Source organism: Chroicocephalus ridibundus, chromosome 12, assembly GCF_963924245.1.
Source record: "Chroicocephalus ridibundus chromosome 12, bChrRid1.1, whole genome shotgun sequence".
In the NCBI taxonomy this organism is placed as follows: domain Eukaryota; kingdom Metazoa; phylum Chordata; class Aves; order Charadriiformes; family Laridae; genus Chroicocephalus; species Chroicocephalus ridibundus.
In genome coordinates, this window is record NC_086295.1 from 18,188,077 (window position 1) to 18,206,772 (window position 18,696).

An 18,696-nucleotide genomic window follows, 5' to 3' on the forward strand; every position below is an offset into this window, starting at 1 on the left:
GGGCTTGAGGGGGCGGGGCCCCCACGCGTCACTGCACGCGCCCGCGGGGCTTTGCCCCCCGTGTAACGGCCGGGGGGTGGCGGGCGCCGCCGCCGCGGGTCCCCCTTCGCCCCCGGCACTCGGGGAGGGCAGCGGCCTCTGCAGGCGGCTCCTCGGTGGGGTCCGGGGGCGCAGAGCCGCGCTTCCCCGCCACGCGTGGCACAGGCCCGCTCCGCTGCGGCCGGTGTGACCCGCCTGGGCCCGGCCGGCGGCTGTCGGTGCTGCCGAGGGCTCCCGGGGCCGGTCCCGGGCGGGGGGCAGCTCCTGCACCCCGGGAAGGGGTTGGCGGGCCCCGGAGCCCCCAGCGCCAGCCCGGGGGGTGATGCCAGACCCAGGCTGTATCGGAGGGTGTATCAGACCATGTCATGGGCCGTTTTCATAGAATCACAGAATGTGTTGGGCTGGAAGGGACCTCTCAAGGCCATCTAGTCCAACCCCCTGCAGTCAGCAGGGACATCTTCAACTCGATCAGGTCGCTCAGAGCCTCATCCAGCCTGGCCTTGGATGTCTCCAGGGATGGGGCCTCCACCCCCTCTCTGGGCAACCTGGGCCAGTGTCTCACCACCCTCAGTGTAAAGAACTTCTTCCTAATGTCTGATCTAACCCTGCCCTGCTCGAGTTTAAACCATTGTCCCTCGTCCTGGCGCTGCATGCCCTTGCAAACAGCCCCTCCCCAGCTTTCTTGTAGCCCCCTTCAGGTACTGGAAGGGGCTCTAAGGTCTCCCCGGAGCCTTCTCTTCTCCGGGCTGAACCCCCCCAGCTCTCTCAGCCTGTCCTCACAGCAGAGGGGCTCCAGCCCTCGGAGCATCTTCGTGGCCTCCTCTGGCCCCGCTCCAACAGCTCCATGTCCTTCTTGTGCTGAGGGCTCCAGAGCTGGACACATGCCAGTGTGGCCCTTCTGGCTCTTCTGCCTCACCCGAGCCGCGGGGCCAAGGAGCCGCAGAGTGAGGCCGGAGCTGGGGGAGGCCCGTCCCGCTCACAGCACCCTGAGGGACGGGGTGCTCAGGGGGAGCTCGCCAGGAGCTGTGGGAACGCAGCCCCGGCATCTTCTGCCCTGCCCCGGGTTCTGCACACCCCGGGCTTCATTTCTTTAAAGAAAGTGATGATTCGGTGGGAAGCTGGGGGCTGCTGGAGCCCGTCCCTCACCGAGGGTCAGCTCGGTGCTTTCGGGAATGTCGCTGCCCCTAAAAGCCATCTTTAATCCAACACCTACGCGTGTTTGTAAAAAGATTTGCTGGAAGAGTAAGGAAAACTGACTGCTGTGAAAAGCCAGGAAATTAGTTTAATTGCTGATAATTAGGCTGTGAAGTCAGAGTCCTACAGTCATATTTATTCCCTCAGGAACAAGGATGTGCTTTGCTTTTTGTGCATCTGTTCCTCTGTTAGAAATTGCTGCCCCTTTTTTTGGGGGGGGTGGGAGGGGAGGGGGAAGCAGTCACTGTGGGGTTTTCCTTTAAAAAAATAATTTATCTTTCTGCGTGGTACAGGCTATTCGTGTAAAATGTCTCCTCTTGCTACAGCATGTCCACTGAAAAATGTAACAGCCGAATGCCTGGCGGGAGCCAAGAGGGACGGGCAGAGACGCTGCAGAGCATCTGCCGCGGCTCCGGCTCCCGTCGGTCGCTCGCCCGTCGCTGCTGTTCCCTGAAACCCCCCTGCCGAGGGCCGGCGCTGGTCTTGCACCAACCGGCGCTTTCAGCAGGACCGGGACAGAATTCCAGGCTAAACCAGGATCGTCACATCCCCATCCAGACCACTGGCAGGCGGGAGCCCGGCAGCCATTCAAATCCCACAGAAGGGCTCACGAGGCGACACAGGGGACCGTGACTGATTTTTCCATTGCTATATGCCTTTTGAGGTGAAACCTGGATTCTCCAGGAATCAGTGCTGCCTCGGCACTGCACCCACCGGTGGCCTCGAGCCACCCCTGGGTGCACCGTGAAACTGTGAACACCCCAAAAGCCGCAGCAGGAGGCTGAGGAGCGTCACGCTCCCAAGTTACGCAGGCTGTAAAGGAGACGCTACGCAGAGAGCCGGGAAGGGAAATGAGGGATAAGCTAGATTTCTCTTACTGCTAATTTTCCAGAGCTGCCAGCTCCGTCTGACGACCGTGGGCTGCTGTGCACTGGCACACATGGTGTGAAGCACTCGGGGACCATGAATGGTGCTTTTACCTGCTCGGTAAAGTGCTCGATAGTGCTTTACAGTTGTAAAAAGCGATGAGAATTAGTGGTGTCTTGTGACTCAGCCTGTGCTCCACAGCCTTGGGGCTGAAGTGGTTCCTGACAAGGTGAAAAATACAAATGCACTGAAAAGGTCAATTTTTATTTGATACAAACCAAATGTCATTGGAGGAATTGCCCTCTGCTGCTCACCGCCGGCCCAGATTTCGGACCCGAAATCCTTGCTTGTAACTTTGTCAAGACACCAGAGCTGCAACGTCTGCCCTTAGGGCAGGTAACACTGAGGGAAATCGTACCAGCCTTTTTGTGACCGTACAGAGAGTGAAAGATCCTCTCGAAATGTGCGATGATACTTTTCTGTTCTGCGTCCCGCCCCATGGAACCCAGGCAGGGATGGGAGGGCAGAGACGAGCGGCTGCAGGGTGTGTTACTGCCTCACGCTCCGGCAAAGGGCGCCTGCGAAACGAAATCCAAAGAGAAGCTGTGCCCACCCGCGGCCCGTCCGCAGCCCCCACGTCCGCTCCCTTCCCACCAGTCCGCGAACGGCAAACGCACCTGGCTGATGAGACGGAGCACGCCGCAGCCGCCGGCCACGCTACAGCCTGAACGGCAGCGCAAAGGCTTCGGCGCGGACCAAGGGCTTCTGGCTGCTGCAGACCCTGGGAGCGAGGACTCTGCATTAACAATGCCGGGGGAGGGGGGGGAAGGCTGCAGTGTGCGGAGCCAGAACTTAAAGGGAGACTCAGGAACTGGAAATTCCGAGTTCACGCTCTCATTTTGCCTCCTCTGCCCCTGTCCAAGCGGTACCTGCCGTCTCTTCTGCCCGCTCTTTTCCTGCTTCTCACCCCAAATAAAGGCGGCAACAAAATGCAGGACGAGGCGTTTATGCAAGGGCAGGGGGAGCAAGCAGAAACCCCTTGGTTTACTCTGCTTTTTTTCCTGGACCTCAAATAAATTGTTTAGCTTTTCCTGTGCGTCTGTTTATTCACCTGAACAAACCGAATTCATCCCTACTTCTCTAAAGCCTGAGATCCTTACATTTGAGCCTTTATTTGGCACCTAATAGCGTTTTGCAAGGCTGAGATGGAGCCGCTTAATAGCCCAGTGAGAGCAACCGAACAGCTCTTCTGCCGGGAGGTGCCGCCTCAGTGCGAAGGAGGGTAACTGGTATGGGGGGGTCTCACGACTGGTCTCCGGGCTTCTGCCCACCCTCTGGGTGCAGCGGGCCGCAGACAGCCCCTGCGCCCGCCGCGTGCTTACGCTGCCCGCGGAGCGCGGGCTGCTCCGCTCATCCCGCAACCGAGGTGGGACGATGGCAGGTTAACCCAGGGCAGGGTAACCCGCTCGACACGGCGAGTTCACCCAGGCGGTGCTGGGTGGCGGAGCTGCCGGCGGCGGCCGGGGGGGTTTATCCCGGTCACTCCGTGGGTGGGAGGAGAAGCCCTTCCCAGAGCATCGCACATCCCACCGGGTGGGAAGAGCGGCCCCACGGAAGGGAGAGGTCCGCCGGGTTCGACAGCTTCTCAACGGATTCGTGCTGAGAAAAAGGCAAGTAACGTTTATCACTGAGTCAGGTGAATTAAACATTCACATATATTTGCTGAAAAAAATTATATACATCTGTAGCAAGGCTCTGCCAAGTTTGAAAGATAAGCATCATCTAGTCACTAAATTAAAAAAATAAAAATCTGACTTTTAAATCTTTTTCTTTTTATCCATGTTCAAGAGCACAGACAGTTTATTTTGTTAGCACATTTGGTGAAGAATGTATGTTCGTGTGAGTAGCCATGAAAACCGGTGAAAATTTGGCATTTCTTTTGGATATGATGGAAAATAAGAAGCAGCCACTTACGCCTTACAGTCTAAATAATCCACAGCGTATATCGGGTTGCAAAAGGGTCACAAAGTAGCAGTCAAAGAGAAGCCTAAACACCCAGAGACGTAGCATACATGTCTGATAAGGAAGAACAAGGTATAGAGCATGCTGGCTAATTAAATAAATTTCACTTTCAACCCTGTTCCTTACGCGTGTAACCCTGGAAAAACCATCCCGTGACAAGAAATGGACTCTGGAGAGATTTCTGTATCCGTTCACAGTAAGGCTTTGAAGATAAATGAAGTTTTATAGCATTTGTATTTTAAGGATTTAGGGCAAGTACATGTTCTTCTACTGAATAAAAAGAAAGTTAGTACTTAAAAGGTTCAAAAATATATCAATCGTGATTTTTTTTTTTTTTTTTTACATAAATAAATTATATTGATTTTGGATTTAACAGCTGAAAAACCCCTTTCTGCTTCCACTGGAGGCAAAACTGAACAAAATGTTAGTTAAATAGAGATAGCAGCATTTCTAAGAAATCTGTCGATAGTGATACAGTATCTATGCTACAAGGATGTTATTAAATAGAACACATTTAATTATCGGGGGGAGGGGGGGTTGCATTATGATTGGTTACATACTTAAAAAAAAAAAAAAATCATCCAATCCAGTAAACTGGGAATAAATTCCGTGAAAATATAAACCAAATGCTTTTTTAGACCATGGGTAACAGACTTCTTTGAGATGCTAATTTTAACATGTACATAATTTATAATCCCAAATGTATAAAAGACAATGACAAAAAGCATCATAAATAAATAATGCAAACTGAAATAGTTATGTCAAAACATTTGGACCATCGGATAAATTAGCAAAACTGTAACAGAAAATAAGTAAAAAATACAGTAAATTGTGACAACCAAATGTGAAAGCGATTACTAGCACGCTCCCAACTCCCTCACCAGCCTGCCTTCTACCTCCCTGCTGCACCGCCCCGGGTTTATTTCAAGTCTCAAACCATGAGCTGCAAATAAGAACAAGCCCAAGTGAAAGCAAAAGGAAAGGAGGAGCGAGGGGAAGGAGAAAGAAGAAGAGTTGCCTGCGGAGGTGTCTCAGTACCCAGAGCTGCGGGGGCTGACGGCGTTACCGCCTCTCCGTCGAAAACGCAGACGGCGAAAGCATCTGCCCAAGGGGCGGGACTCGGAAATACTGTTCAACAGCAAACGGAATGGAAAGAAGAAGCCAAGGTCATCTCTTCACAGTCTAACGCTAGGAAAGAAGAAACTCAAGCTTTGAAAGCCTCAGCCGTCCTTCTCAGAGGACTCCCCCAAACAGGAAAACGGCCTACTGCCTTTTCCGTGTTTGCTGAAAGGACGTTGCTTCCGGGGTAAGGAGTGGAAAATATAAAAACTCAAAAAGCCTCAGTGTTCATATAAGAGCATTAAAATCAGTGTGGCCTGTTCACAGCTGGAAAAAAAAAAAATACCTTTACAGCACTTCTAACGCCATAGATGAGAACTAACGCCACAGAGGAGAACTGAAGACTGGCAGAATGATGAAGAAACTGGTAGCTACAGGTACAGTAATCCCAAAAAAGTCATGCAAGATGTGCAAAACCTTTCCAGCTCAAGCCGAAAAGTTCTTGTAACTCTCGAGGAAAGGGCAACTAAACTCCACTTAACGTAAAACCAAACTTTGGTTTTAAAAAATACAAAAGAACGTCTACGTCGTATTTTCACTCGCTGCAGTTTGTCTCCAAACCTTTGAGGTGGGGGCGGTAAAGAAATCATAGCACTACCAGTTATGCTTTTTCCTTTCAAAGAAATGAATATATGCATTTTCAATCATTAGTTATATACTTCTGTCTATACTACTATTCTAGTAACCATGATAAAATAGGGAAATACTTTAAATCAAAAATACACATTAGCACTTACTATAGCTGTGCTTTTTACCCCCAAATACAGGCTTTTTCGTTCAGTGTCGCTGCAGACAGAATTACCCCTGGCTGCGTGTAGGCCAAGAGGTAAAGACTTTTCTTTTGCTCTTGTTTTTTTTTTTTGCTGCTTTTTCTTCTCAAAGGAGTGAGCAATTTGAGGGGGTGACCGAGTACTGGATTTGCTATCGTCGGCTGGGATGAACGACTGGAAAAACAGAACGAGAATTCGGTGCCTCCCATACTAGCTAGACAACACTGTTTATCTAATAAAGTGGCAAGACCCTGCAACTATTAACATGTAGTATGTCACCAGAGTTTTTTTCTGACAAGGAATTAGGTAGATAATATTACTCATGGAAACACAGGTTTATGAAGGCGGAGCGGGGCGGGAGGGTAAGTAACAAAGAGTTTATGGGATAAGAAACTCACAAGCCACAATCTTTTTGTGTGTGGTTTTTTTTTTGTTTTTTTTTTTGTTTTTTTTTTTTCAATGAAACAAAAGTTCTAATTGGTATCGCGAGCCGCTTCGCACTCCTCCTCTGCTGGTCCGTCCTGCTCTTTCTCTGCCGACAAAGGCGGTGTTTGCTCTGTACAGTTTTGACTGTTTGCAGCTTCTTTTTCCGGCAGCGAGACAGTTTCTGGCTCTGGGTTTGTCGATTCCCCTTTTGCCTTCTTTCTCTTCCGCTTCTGGCTTTCCAGGTTGGCTGCCTCCGAGTGCCTGGTTTGCTGTATGCCGGGCAGCGCCATGCCGATGCCAGGGGAAAGAAACATCGAGGGATAGATCAGTCCAGGAGACATCCCTGGGATAAGAAACGGGTTAAAAGCTACAGGACTACTGGTAGTTATTGCGGATTCTGTCTGATTAGAAAACGAACTAGGACCAGGCTTATCTTCCGAGAGAGTTTCTTTTTTCACGTCCTGGCTACTCGGTTTATCCTCAGTAGCTTTCTCTGCGTTGGCTGTACCGCTTTTCGTTGTGCTTGTTAACGAAGTCGCAGCAGTCGCAGTACAAGTAGTTGTCATGGGGGGGTTGAGAAGTCCTCCAACACCGAACATCTGTGGTACGGTAGCCATGCCCGGCAGCATCATGGGCAACATACTCAGGGTGCTTTTCACGTCCTCGCCGGCGGGCACTGCTGCAAATCCAGCAGGAAACCCAACCAGCCCGGTCAGAGGGATCCCTTGCATGTTTCTCATGTTCTGAAGTCCTACTAGATCCATCCCAGCAATCAGTCCGTTCATGAACAATGGTCCCATTCCAGAAGAAGAATCTGCTACAACGCCGGGGCCTTTGATGAGTTCGCTTCGGGGCCTTCTCCCCCTCCGGCGGGGCCCCGTGTCTCGGAGCACAGGCTCAGTCAGGATGCGATTGAATTTGCTTTCCGGTAAGTAGCCCTAAAAACGAAACACACACAACAGAAAACACCTGACGGTTATTACTGCATCAAAGGAAATCCGGCTTTTCTGTGCTCGCATCTGCATCCCAGATGGTGTCGGCACAGAAATATTTGCCTACATGATATGGAATTTGAGAGGTACGCACAACTTTTCCCCAAGGGATGCTGCCAAACGCAAAACACCCTCGCTCTGCCCTGGCATGATACTGCAGTGCCAACGTGCACAGAGAGGAGAGGAGGAAGCACGTTTTTACCCCACGTTTTCACCCGGCTGGTCACAACACGAGAAGCACCGGGGCAGCTCTGTGTCAGACGCCAACTTAGCTCCCTCCCCAGCTTTAATCGTGGCTTCAGCAACAAGTGATTTAAAATCATGTCTTTTAGACCTGAGGGGCCAAATTTTCAATGCTCTGCAGGACAGCAAAGCTGCATGGGATGACACACACAGAGAGTGGACATGCTGCCTGAGAAGGTCCCAGCCACAGCGTCGCTGAGACGCCAGGAAGATTCTTCTGAGCACTGAGAAACAGGACCAAAACCCAGCGGCCACGACCGGGTAAGACTGTCCGGTTACACAGAGCAGTGCAGGGGGGTCCACAGCGCAGTTTAAAGCTCCATTTTTAAGCATCCTCATCACAGACATTTAAACGTTTCCCTTTGTGGCTCCCTTGAGTTTCAATATCGCCGCTCTTTGAACTGTTTCCAATAACAGATTTAGGTAGGAAAAGTATTTCCCATCGACACCTGCGGCGCAGAACCTTGGATCAAATGACCCTGGCAGTCTGCACAGCTACTGCCCAGAGTGGGAGAACCTTCTGCTCCGCTCCCACCGGCACGTGGGGGAAACCTGCATGGGACCGTGATGGTGCCTGGGCTCTGCGGGGCAGCGACCCCGCGCTCCCGCTGCCCGCGCGCCCGCAGCAGCCAGACATCCCTCCGCATGCAGGTGCCAGGAGGGATGCGCACTCGCCAAAAGCAAAGTGCTGATGGAGCTCGGGGGTGCGAACGCTAACGGGCGTGCAGCCGCCGCACCAGGGTGCGTGAGCGGGTGCCCGCGGCGGTGGCCAGGCATGCAGCTGTTCCTGCCAGCAAAGAGACCGGCTCCTGCAAGCGAAGGTACGGAAGAGCTGCCGGCTCGCACGGGTGCTGGCCGCCCAGACGGGGCACTGATGCCAGCCCGGACGTGGAGCTGTTTCCTGGGGAGCAGGACAGACCATGCCAGATCTCCAGCGCTAATTAAAAGCAAATTTGAGAGCAGTACAACCCTCTAAGCCAATTCATTCCCCCTCCAGGCCCCTGCAAGGGCGTCGCACAAACCACTGCAGCCGCAAAACCAGGGAGCAGGCGAGAGGGACGGTAGGGAGATGTCTGGATAAGGCCAGCCCGCAGGGTGGGAAAGGGCCATCTGGCAGCGCCCGTGTGCGGGAGGGGAGAGCGTTCCTGCTCCGCAGGCTCTGCCACGCACCGGGGCAGGGACCGGCATGATGAAGAGGGGGAATGAAAGCGGCGAAGCTCGGCTCCGTCCTGCCCCTCTCCTGCCAGTGCCTGAGCCTTCACGCCTGGTGACCTGCAGGCCCTTTCGTGGGCCGAGGGCTGCAAGAGGCAGAGCTTGCAGGAGCTGATGAAAAGCCTCGGTTGAGGGTATTTTTGAAAATTTGACCCGTGAGAACGTGTTTTGTCCACTCCCTGCCATCCAGCACCCAGGTGGCTGCTTCTAGGGTGTTTTTATCTTGCCCCTGCTATTTCTAAGCATGCCGAGGCTTTCTGGACAGCCACCCTGGGGTGCTGAGCCCTGTTCCCAGGGCGCTGACCCCCTTCTCTCTTTCCCGAGGCATGCGCCCAACCTCCCTCTGTGCCCCGCGAGTGCTGCCGGTGCTGCCGGCCCCGCGGCCCTGCCCTCCCGCCTGCGCAGCTGCGGTCCTGCCTCGCAGCTCCCGGATCCTCACTGGAGAAAGGTTGTGGGGATGGGGAGGGGAAAGAAAAGATGACATGATACAGATTTCTCCAAAAGCTCTAACTTACTGAAAGCTTAACAATGTCAGCCCAGTCAGCTGCAACAGCATACTCCAAGTTTGCATCAAGCCACCTTGGCAATTCCTTCAATGCTGGTGCCGTGGCTCCCCCTAACTATAAAACACAGCAGAAGGATGACCTCTATTGCAGAAAGAGTTATGTAAAATAATACAAGAAATACGGTTACACTTCCCCTAGCTCCTTGCTTTGGGCTGCAATTTGGCTGGGGCAGAGACTCTTCCCTTGCTACGCATCTCTGCAGGGCTCCGTGTGCGCCTGCCTGCCTCCAGACACACACTTCAGGGAAAAAAGGCAAGTTCAGCCTCTGTGGCCCGTCCCATCGCCCTCCCCGTGAACAAGCGATGGGCACAGAGCTTCTATAAAAGCCATGCTTAAAACCGGACAAACCCATCAATTCACCCAGGTCTCCAGCGGCCATGGTGGGTGTAACAGGGGGAAACACAGATGGGGCTCAAACAGCCTCTTTCTGCCTCGCCCTTTAGCTTTGGGTTTAGATGTGATTAACGTCACATCACCTTCTGACACCTAGTGCAGTCCTGGGTGTGTTTAGGAACGGAGTTAGGGTGGAAAGTATCCCTGAACATCCCTTCGCATTCAGAGAGGTGAACGCCAGTGCACTGGAGATTACACTGCCGATGAGTAAATCCACGCTCCTCGCCCAGTAAGCAAGACACCTTCCACTTCAAACCCTCCGCTTCCCGCGTGCCCAGCACCTGGATGGGTATTGGTGTGCTCTGCCTGCGCCTCGTTAAGGGAGGGTAACAAAAGAAAGATATTTGCATGGCAATATTCAAATTTGTGGCACATTGCAGTGAATTCAAGGGGAGCAATCAAATCCGGAGCGGGAAGCAGCAGCCGGGGCTGTGCTGCTGGCGGCTTTAAAGCCAAAGGCTGAATCCTTTTGCCATTGCGGGGTCTGTGTACCCTGGCAAGGGAGAACACTCAGACTTTCATGACTTCACACAGAAAGTCACTTATTTCACAGGTCTGTGTCCCCTCGGGCACACATGTGTCACAGGATAGTGTAGATCAGTGACATGTTCCGGACTTTTGTCCCATCCGTAGGCCTCTCTGGATCAAATCTCCCCCCAGGTGAGCTCGGGGTCCTGCTAAGCATTTCAAGACACCAAGGGCAGGGCACAGAACAGGCCTTCGCTTACCCGCCGTCCGGTACCCTTATGTACCACAGGCACCCGCTCCTCTCCCGTGAGTGAGCTAATGTCCAATTTGCTGGGGTCCTTGCAGCGTTGCCTCCTCTGCTTGGGCTTGTCTGAAAAATTCTGGAGTGCAAACAAGACAATGTTAATGAGACTAGACGGCTTAATGAGCCTGGATGGCTACAAGCCCTGCAGGACAGCGGCACAGACGAGCTCCCAAGGGACAGAGGGTCCCTGGGACTTGGGAGGGAGCAGCGGCGAGTGGCACAAGCCGGTCTCTGCCACAGGGCCAGCTCTCACATGAGCACAGTTGATTTTTGTAGGTATAACGGGGCTTTCAGTGTACCCCGCCTAGACTGCTCCAGCCCTTTCTAATCCCCCTCCAATCCTAAAACTGTAATCTGTTGCCAGTCCGTGTACATGCATCTGTAAACGGGGCACTAACTACGACTAGGAAAGAAAGAGAAGAGAGAACAGGTCTGCATGTGCCGTCTCGTGTCAGTCTGATACAGGTACCTGCTTCTCACCCATTCATCTGTGCTTTGTTTCGCTCCTATTTCAGCTGTTCCCACCACGCAGCTGCTGCACCATGTTTCTTTAGGATCAGAGCCCTTCAGGACCACAACCTACAGAGTTACAGCTTGAGCTGCCGCACATCCACTGCGTGCGCAGAGTCCCAGCATCAATGTGCCTGCAGGGACGTAGCATTATAATGAACTACTGCAGGCCCTGATTCCCGAGAGTCAAAGACCCCTGAGCTTGGTCCGTCCTTCAACAAGCTGAGATGCTGCCGTACCCCAAAGCAGCTTTCAATCCATCCTACATGGAGAGAGAACACCCATCCTGACAGCGGAGGTCTTGCAGGGCTGGCCCAGGGCACTGGGGGGCTTGCTGGGAGCAAGAGTTTCACCAGCAGCACGGCCAGACTGGGAGAGCTGTAGGCCCACATGGAAGGCAAGGACGATGGAAAGGAGTGGGAAGGCACCTCCGCGCCTGCTCCACTGACCGCTCCTTCCAGTGCTCCTGGGAGTCTGGCCTTGGGAACAGAGCTGCATGTATTTCTGGACTTTGAAAAGCAAGGGCCATCCTGCCCAAGTAAATGCTGGGCTCCTCATCTCTAACGAGCTCCAAGACACTAACGGCTTGCCTGTACTCCAAGCTCCAGGGAATCCCCGCCTCAGGCACACAATCCTTCAGGACCAAGATGCACAGCTTTTTACGTACTACCGCCACATTTCTTCCTACTCTGTTTTACAGCCTGCGCTCTGCCTACCACACGGTCTAATAGGCTGAATAAGCTGAAACCCGGAGCAAGTCAACCTGGGAAACCAAGAGGTGGATGCTTACGAGACAGCAAGAAGAATCAGACAGACTTTGCACCCCACTCTGCTTTCTGATGGCACTCACGGCCACACAAGCGCAGCCTTTGCAGCCTGCAACACAGCTGCTTCGGTCCGGTTTTTATAGCAAGGAGGTTTCCTCTTGTCTGGGAACTTTATTTCCTACAATAGCACTGCCTAAAATGACCCCAGGTGAAAGGGAGCAACACAGCCAGCCCTTGAGCATCCCATTTCTCTCCCTGTCCCTGGTGCTTCTGGAAAACGTTGGACTAATTGGGCATTGGGCAGACGGATGCACTGGAGCTGGAGAATGGACCTTGGGGCGGGAGGACACAACTCAGCAAGTGCCTTTCACTGGCGTCCAGGGAACCGTGCCCGCTTCCCAAACGTGTGATCAACCTCCCGAACAGCCCCGATGAACACACCACAAGCCACAGCAGAGGGAAAAAGGCTGCATTTTGAGACACTTCATGGAAGCCCTGAACAAAAGAGCAACGGCAGAAAACCTAACACAAAGGGCAACGCACAAGGCAGACGTGCACACACACACACACACACACGCCACCGAAGGCCACCCTTACTGTGCCAAAGCCGGGAACGTCGAGTGTGTAGTCGGACTGCTGGCGGAGCCAGTCGAGGAGACTCTTATTCGGGACAGCCTTCTCTGCTTGGCTGCCTGCAGCTGGGACCGGCTGTGGAGTTGAGGTAGCAGCAACCGGCCCGTCGGGGAGGGGACTGTTCTGGGGGGGCTGCGGCTGGTCTTCCTGAACATCCTGACGTGGAGGGAGGAGCAGGGAAAGCCCATCAGCAGTGCGTGGTGATGCCCGTGCACCCAGATAAGCAGAGCTCCCAAAGCGGGTCATCCTCTCCCATCACACAGATTAATCCACGTATTCCCAGTGCCTGTTCCTTAAATCACCACCCACCACCGCATTACACTTCCACTCAGTCCCCAGCACTGGTGGCATGGAGGGCAAAGAGAGCTGGGAGATGCTTCTGAACTCACATGGGAACACCCTAATCACCAGAAGGACCAACTTCTCCACAGATCACTCCTAAGAGTGGTCTAGAGGGAACTGGTCTTGCTCCCAGAGCCCCGTTCTTCTTTGGGTTGAACCCAGGGTAGAAGGACAAAGGGTGCAGCACGCTCTTGGCCACAGCTCCAACGCAGTCAAGGACCTTGCCTCATGTTCTCTAAGGCTAGACACCCCCTGAGGCGGGACTATTGTTTTTGATAATGCTTAGCAGGACTCAAACACTCCAGGCAGAGTGCTCCAAGCCAGAGGGAAAACTTCCCTTCCTCCCTGGAGCAGTATCCGCTCTTGCCTGCTCCAGCACAAGCCAAGCTGTCCTGGAAGGGGTCTCGTATTGTCACAGGCAGCAGAGCTTGTAGGGGAAAGCTGGACCGTGAGACAAATTGTACTGATTCTGCTGGGGCCACATGAAAGCGGGGAGCAAACCCACCTGCAGCCTGGTTGGAAGAGGCCTCTCCTTCAAGAAGATGAGGTCCATCCCTTCTACATTTTTTCTCCTGCCCCGTCTCCTCCTCATAGCAGCGTCGTCTCTTCGGAGGCTGCCGTTTACAATTTGTCCTGTGACAGGATGGATTAACCCTGCCTGGAGGATGCCAGACAAGTCCATGCCCAGGGAGCCCTGGAGCGTGTTCACGGTCCCCAGTTTGGGCATGTTTGTGTTTAGGGGAAAAGGAGAGGAGTTCCCTGGGGATCCATCAGAGGCTCTGGACAAGTCCACCGCCGTGTCGCGCCAGCCGTTCAGCACAATGGGTGGATGGACATGGGTTGCGGCTAGTTGCTCCAAGCTCCTCTGTTTGGCATCCCTCTCCATCTCGAATTCATAGGGCCTCCTGTGCTTCCGCTCGTCCTTTGCAAAGGCAGGGGTCAGAAAACCTTCCTGTGTGTATCAAAGCCACAGAGAGGGTTACGGCTGCTCATGCACTGCCCAGAGACCACAGCTCTTCAAACCAACACCGGGCAGCCTCTCCGCAGGAGCCCTAAAGGATGCCCTTTCCCTGGGCACACCACACTTCTCTTTCCCTGCCCGGGGATGGTGCAGGCACCCTCACACACTGCGATCTCCCAAGGCGCTATAACCCTGGGTGCTCCATCAGCTGCTGGGCAGCTGGGCTGGGGTCCCAGGCCAGCAGCTTCTGTCTCTGCGCTGTGTCCAACAGCAAGAGGAGATGAGAGAGAGCTGGTGACTGGTGGGGCAGTGCCCTCTCCTCCACCCTTTACTTTGGAACACCAGGGCAGTGTTCCCTTTTCCCCCCCATCACGCCGGGTGCTCCAGCACTGACTCTGGAAGCACCTCCAGAGCTGCAGGAGCTGCGGAGCTGCTGCAGAACAGCTGCCCTCCCAGGAGGGGAGCAGGGCTGGTGGGGGGCTGAGAGCGTGGGGAGCGGGGAGCTCACCAGGAGCCCTCAGTGGAGGTGACCAAGTGGCTTAAGCCACACGTCAGACATCACAAGCGGCACCAAGAGGCAGTGAAAACCCAGGCGCCGCTTGGGAAACCCCTGAGCACTTCTGGGCAATGCTTCACCACAGAGTCCTAGGTCTGTCCCTGCCCGAGGGCCCCCCCTCACCTTTTGTACCTGTGTGATTAACACCCCATTATTGAAGCTGGGATCGGGGGCTTCTGACTCAGCAAAGCTGTTTCTGCTGCTAGCATTGCTGGCTACCGCTGGAGCTGTCAGCAGGCTTTGTGCCTCAAACTGCTGGCTAGAGGATGGCCACTTGCCCTTCAGGATGGCATGGCAGATGTTGTCAATGCGGTTGATGATCACACGGTCCTGCAAACAGAATTGGATAGTGGCAGACTAGGACTCGAATGACTGACTCGTGTATGTCGTCTCAGGATTAAAGACAAACCCAGCCCTGGTGACCTCAGCTGAGCGGGGAATGCTTTAGCGCAGGCATGTCCACGGCACGGGTGCTTAGGAAGAGCATCCCAGTTAGACCATATGTGGGGAACCGCGTGCAGAGGACCAGGAGGCAGAGCTGGGGCTGTGTGAGCTGGTCAGGACTACGCAGGAACACTTGCAATACAAACAACATTCATTTTAAACTCACCTTAGGCCACTCAGAGAAGGAGTAAAGCGTCTTCTCCTGCAGCAGCTGGGCTATGGTCGGTGCCCGGGCATCCTGAAGGTCATCAATCTCACCGGGCAGGACAGAAGCAGAACTCTTGCTCTCTTCCTCCAAATACTTCTCTGGACCATCTGAGAAAGCGACAGAGAACAGCGCCCGTCACTGCCCTGCCTCTCTCAGCCTCTTGAGGCGAGAGCAACTCCTCGCACCTTCCCACCCCAGTACCCAGCTGGCTCCACAGAGGTCCCATTCCCCAACCAGCCGCCAAGAAATGCAGCAGCCCTGGGTCACAGCAGGTGGCCCACGCTGCTCAGGAAGGGCCAGCACTCTCCTGGGCTAAGTCTGGGGGGTCTTCTATTGCAGTGGCCCCCATCCCTGACCATCCCCATACCCCAGGGAGGCGAGGACGCATATGCCTTCCCAGAAGGAGCTGCTTGCCAGGCAGGAAGCTGCTTGCCTGTGCCAGGAAGGGAAGAGCATCCTGCATTCCATGGGGTGCTCATGGCAGAAGGGCTGCTGGGGCTCAGGGTGAAGGATTCTGGCCATCCCTGCTGGAAAACGCACCCACCAACCCTTTGTTCCCCAATCACATCAGCTAGAGGTACCCCAACTCCTGCAGAGGGGAGGCAGCTCTGGGGGTTCGGCAGCCCCAAGGCTTTGGCTCTGCAGGGAGGACAGCAGGTCCCTCCCACCCCGGCCAGAGGTGACTGTCAACCAGAGGGAGCTCTCAGGACTGTACCTTGACTCTGGCTGCTGCTGGCTTTCTCCCCCTCATCTCTGTTCTCACATTCTTCTTGCTTCACCCCCTGGGGCTCGGGGTGCAGGGCCTCTCTGCAGCCTGCCTGCCCCTCAGCCCCTCGGCCCCAGGCCTCCCCCCCGGCAAGGGGGGGGTCTGCCCCTGGGGCCCCCAGCAGAGGCGTGGGCAGGCTGAAAGCCTGGCTCTGAGCCTGGCCCGGTGAGTGCTGCAGGGTGCTCTCCTCATCCAGGCCACGGTCCTCCCTGCCCTCTGGCCCAGGCTCCCCCAGCCCTTCAGGTGTCCCCAGCCCCAGGCACTCTCTCTCGCCATTCACGTCTTCCGGGCAAGTGTCCTCGGGTGTGGGGAGGCCAGAGCTCTGCTCCTCGCCCCCCAGTTCATTAGCCTCAGGGCCACAACCTTCCCTGGTTCTGGGACCACTCAAGCCTTCCACAACATCTGCTGCTGCCTCAGAGTTATCATCGTCCTCTTCTTCCTCCTCATCTTCTTCGCTGTGGCTCTGACTTGGCCCTGACTTTGCCTCCACTTCTTTCTCCTGCAGCAGACTGATGAACCTCTGCTCAGGAGGAACCTTTATTTCGTAGTTATGAAGACTGGGACTGTAGAGCCCCACACTTATGGCCCCTTCAATGGCGCCGTGCTCAGGCAGCACTGGCGCAGGGCTGGTGATGTCGCCCTTCTGCTGCAAGGCTTCGCAGAGCTCTGCTGGGACGCTCCGCGAAGGGTCACTCTCGGGGGTAGAAGGTGAAGGCTCAGCTTCCTCATTCTGACCGTCCATTCGGTCACAGCGCACCTGCAAACCCTCTAGGAAGGGAGTCTCTCTCATGGCATCTGCATCGCAGCTGGACGGGTCCTCATCCCCCTCCAGCTTGCCCTCAGAGAGTTTAGCAATGCTGCTTCCAACATCTGTGCAACTCGGGCTGTCTCGCGCAAGGGAGCTTTGCTCGCTGTTACAGGCCTTCTCATCGTACATCATGCACACCAAGGAGTCTGGCAGAGAGCTCTCATCATAGTTACTGGAAATGATGTCCCGGACTTTAGACATGAACGTTTCACAGTTTGCATCCGGCGGACTGCCCCCGGCCTGGGACATAGTGCTGTCTACAGCTTCTAGCTTGATCTGACTCTCGGCTTCGTTCTCCAGGGATTCACAAGTTCGGTCCACCTGGCTGTACAGAGGGGAACTGTAGAGTTTGGAGTTAGTCTGGTAAAGGCAGCACAGGGTTTCTGGGCCTGGGAGCCCCGTTCTTTTATGCTGAGCATAGTTCCTGTATGCATCTAAAAAAGACAGCTGAGGGTCATTCATGATGTAGTAGTCAGTGCGATTCAGGCCATGCTTGGCGGTGCCGATCAGCAGGTCCCGATCATGTTTGCCACACTCCCACCACACCGGCAGGTAGAGGCTCGGCCGGCACAGCTTGAGCCGCTCGTGGAGCTGCGGACACTTGAGCACCTGCTCGCGCACCTTTCGCAGAAGCTCGATACGGTAGAGGGTTCTGGCAGCACGTTCCTCCGTGATGGGCTCCACGTAGATATCAGGATCTGGAGGACCTACAAGGTGGGGTAGAAAAGCCAGGCCCCATTACACAGATCGACGAGAGGTACTCAGAGGCAGTGATGAGCAAGGGGAGTTTTAACTCTCGCTCAGACTGCAGGTGAGGTGGGGGGAGTGCTTGCAGCCACTGTTGAGGCTTTTTTTCCCAGTCTCACCACCTCCCATTTGACACCAAATGGACACCTGGGAGTAAACTCCCTCGACTTTAGCAGCTGGACAAGAGCGGTACTCAGCTGCAGTGGATCTGAGAATCTTGCCTGAGCTCTGCTCCATCAGTGCTGGCAGTGCTGGAGCTGTCTGGACGTGCCAGCAGAGCAGCTCCCTGGGGTCTAAGCCTCTGGTAGCCCTTCAGAAGGTTCTCAGGGAAGGGCATCCCTCAACTCATGCAGCTCTTTTGATGAGGAAAACCCACCTAAGGCATTAACACGCAAATCCAAGGCACTGCGCCTGAGACCAGACCTCTTGACAGATCTGAGATGAAATCCTCTCTGCTGCTGTTAGAAGCAAATCGCTTTGTGCTTGAATAGCCCCCAAGCAACTTTTCCCCTGCCGTGTCCTGCACGGTGCCAAGGCACTGGGGCTCTGCAGAGCACTCTGAGAAAATGGATGCCCTGTGTGTTGGCCAGGCTTCCCGAGCCTCCTACGGCGGGTTCAGACTCCCTTTACCCTGTAGCAGAGCTCTCTAGTCAGCTATGCCACAGCACGGGCACTGTGTGGACTCTGTACAGCACCGGCAGAGAGATGCTTGGAAAGAAAGCGGCAATACAGACTGCCCAAACAACCCCCAGCTCCACTGTGCAAGAGATTATGATCTGCTGCTTCTCTGCTTCTCCTCCCTCACATCTAGAGGTTGCTGTCTTGGATAAAATCGGTTGTGATTTCATGGGAGAGCTACGTGAGACCTGTGAGAGCAGGGGCCGAAGCCCACAGGGCTGCCCTACCTTCCTGTTGCGCTGGGGAGGCGGTACACAGTGGTGACAAGGCAGCCAGAAACACACGTACGTGACTTCTGCAAGCCCAGCGTGGCATCTCAATGCCTCCAACTGTCCCTGAAACTCCTCCCTTGCTCTCCTGCTCCACAAGAGCAGTGGGACCATTTCTGTCCTATGGCTACATGGATCTACTATTACCCTCCCACGGGCCAGTCAATTTTCACTCACCATCCTCTTTCCACATTGGGAGACCACAGACATTCTTGCACATGGCCACAAAGCTGTAGAAATACTTCTCCAGGCTCTCATCCGTCTTCTTCTCCAGTCGAGAGATGGCTCGGAACTGGGCCCAGTCAAAGATCTTTTTCTCCTGGTCATAGATAACCCCAAAGGAGGAGACGGTGCGGTAGAAATCTGCCTGCTCCCTCCTGGTCCACCTGTGG

At 54.5% G+C, this 18,696-nt stretch overlaps 1 protein-coding gene across 3 annotated transcripts in view; it reads right to left on the minus strand.

Annotated features, from left to right (window-relative positions):
* Positions 1-3,733: 3,733 nt before the first annotated feature.
* CHD6 (chromodomain helicase DNA binding protein 6) overlaps positions 3,734-18,696 on the minus strand; it is a 69,640-nt gene continuing 54,677 nt past the window's right edge. For 2 of the 3 annotated variants that reach the window (XM_063350048.1, XM_063350050.1), the window contains exons 30-38: positions 18,482-18,690; positions 15,752-17,317; positions 14,995-15,143; positions 14,508-14,714; positions 13,373-13,819; positions 12,490-12,681; positions 10,572-10,691; positions 9,400-9,504; positions 3,734-7,375 (exon numbers count right to left, since the gene is read on the minus strand). In XM_063350048.1, coding sequence (XP_063206118.1) covers positions 6,485-7,375; positions 9,400-9,504; positions 10,572-10,691; positions 12,490-12,681; positions 13,373-13,819; positions 14,508-14,714; positions 14,995-15,143; positions 15,752-17,317; positions 18,482-18,690 — 3,886 coding nt within the window. In that variant the 3' untranslated portion in view covers positions 3,734-6,484. The remainder of the gene's footprint in view (positions 7,376-9,399; positions 9,505-10,571; positions 10,692-12,489; positions 12,682-13,372; positions 13,820-14,507; positions 14,715-14,994; positions 15,144-15,751; positions 17,318-18,481; positions 18,691-18,696) is intronic. The other variant, XM_063350051.1, reaches the window with a different exon arrangement.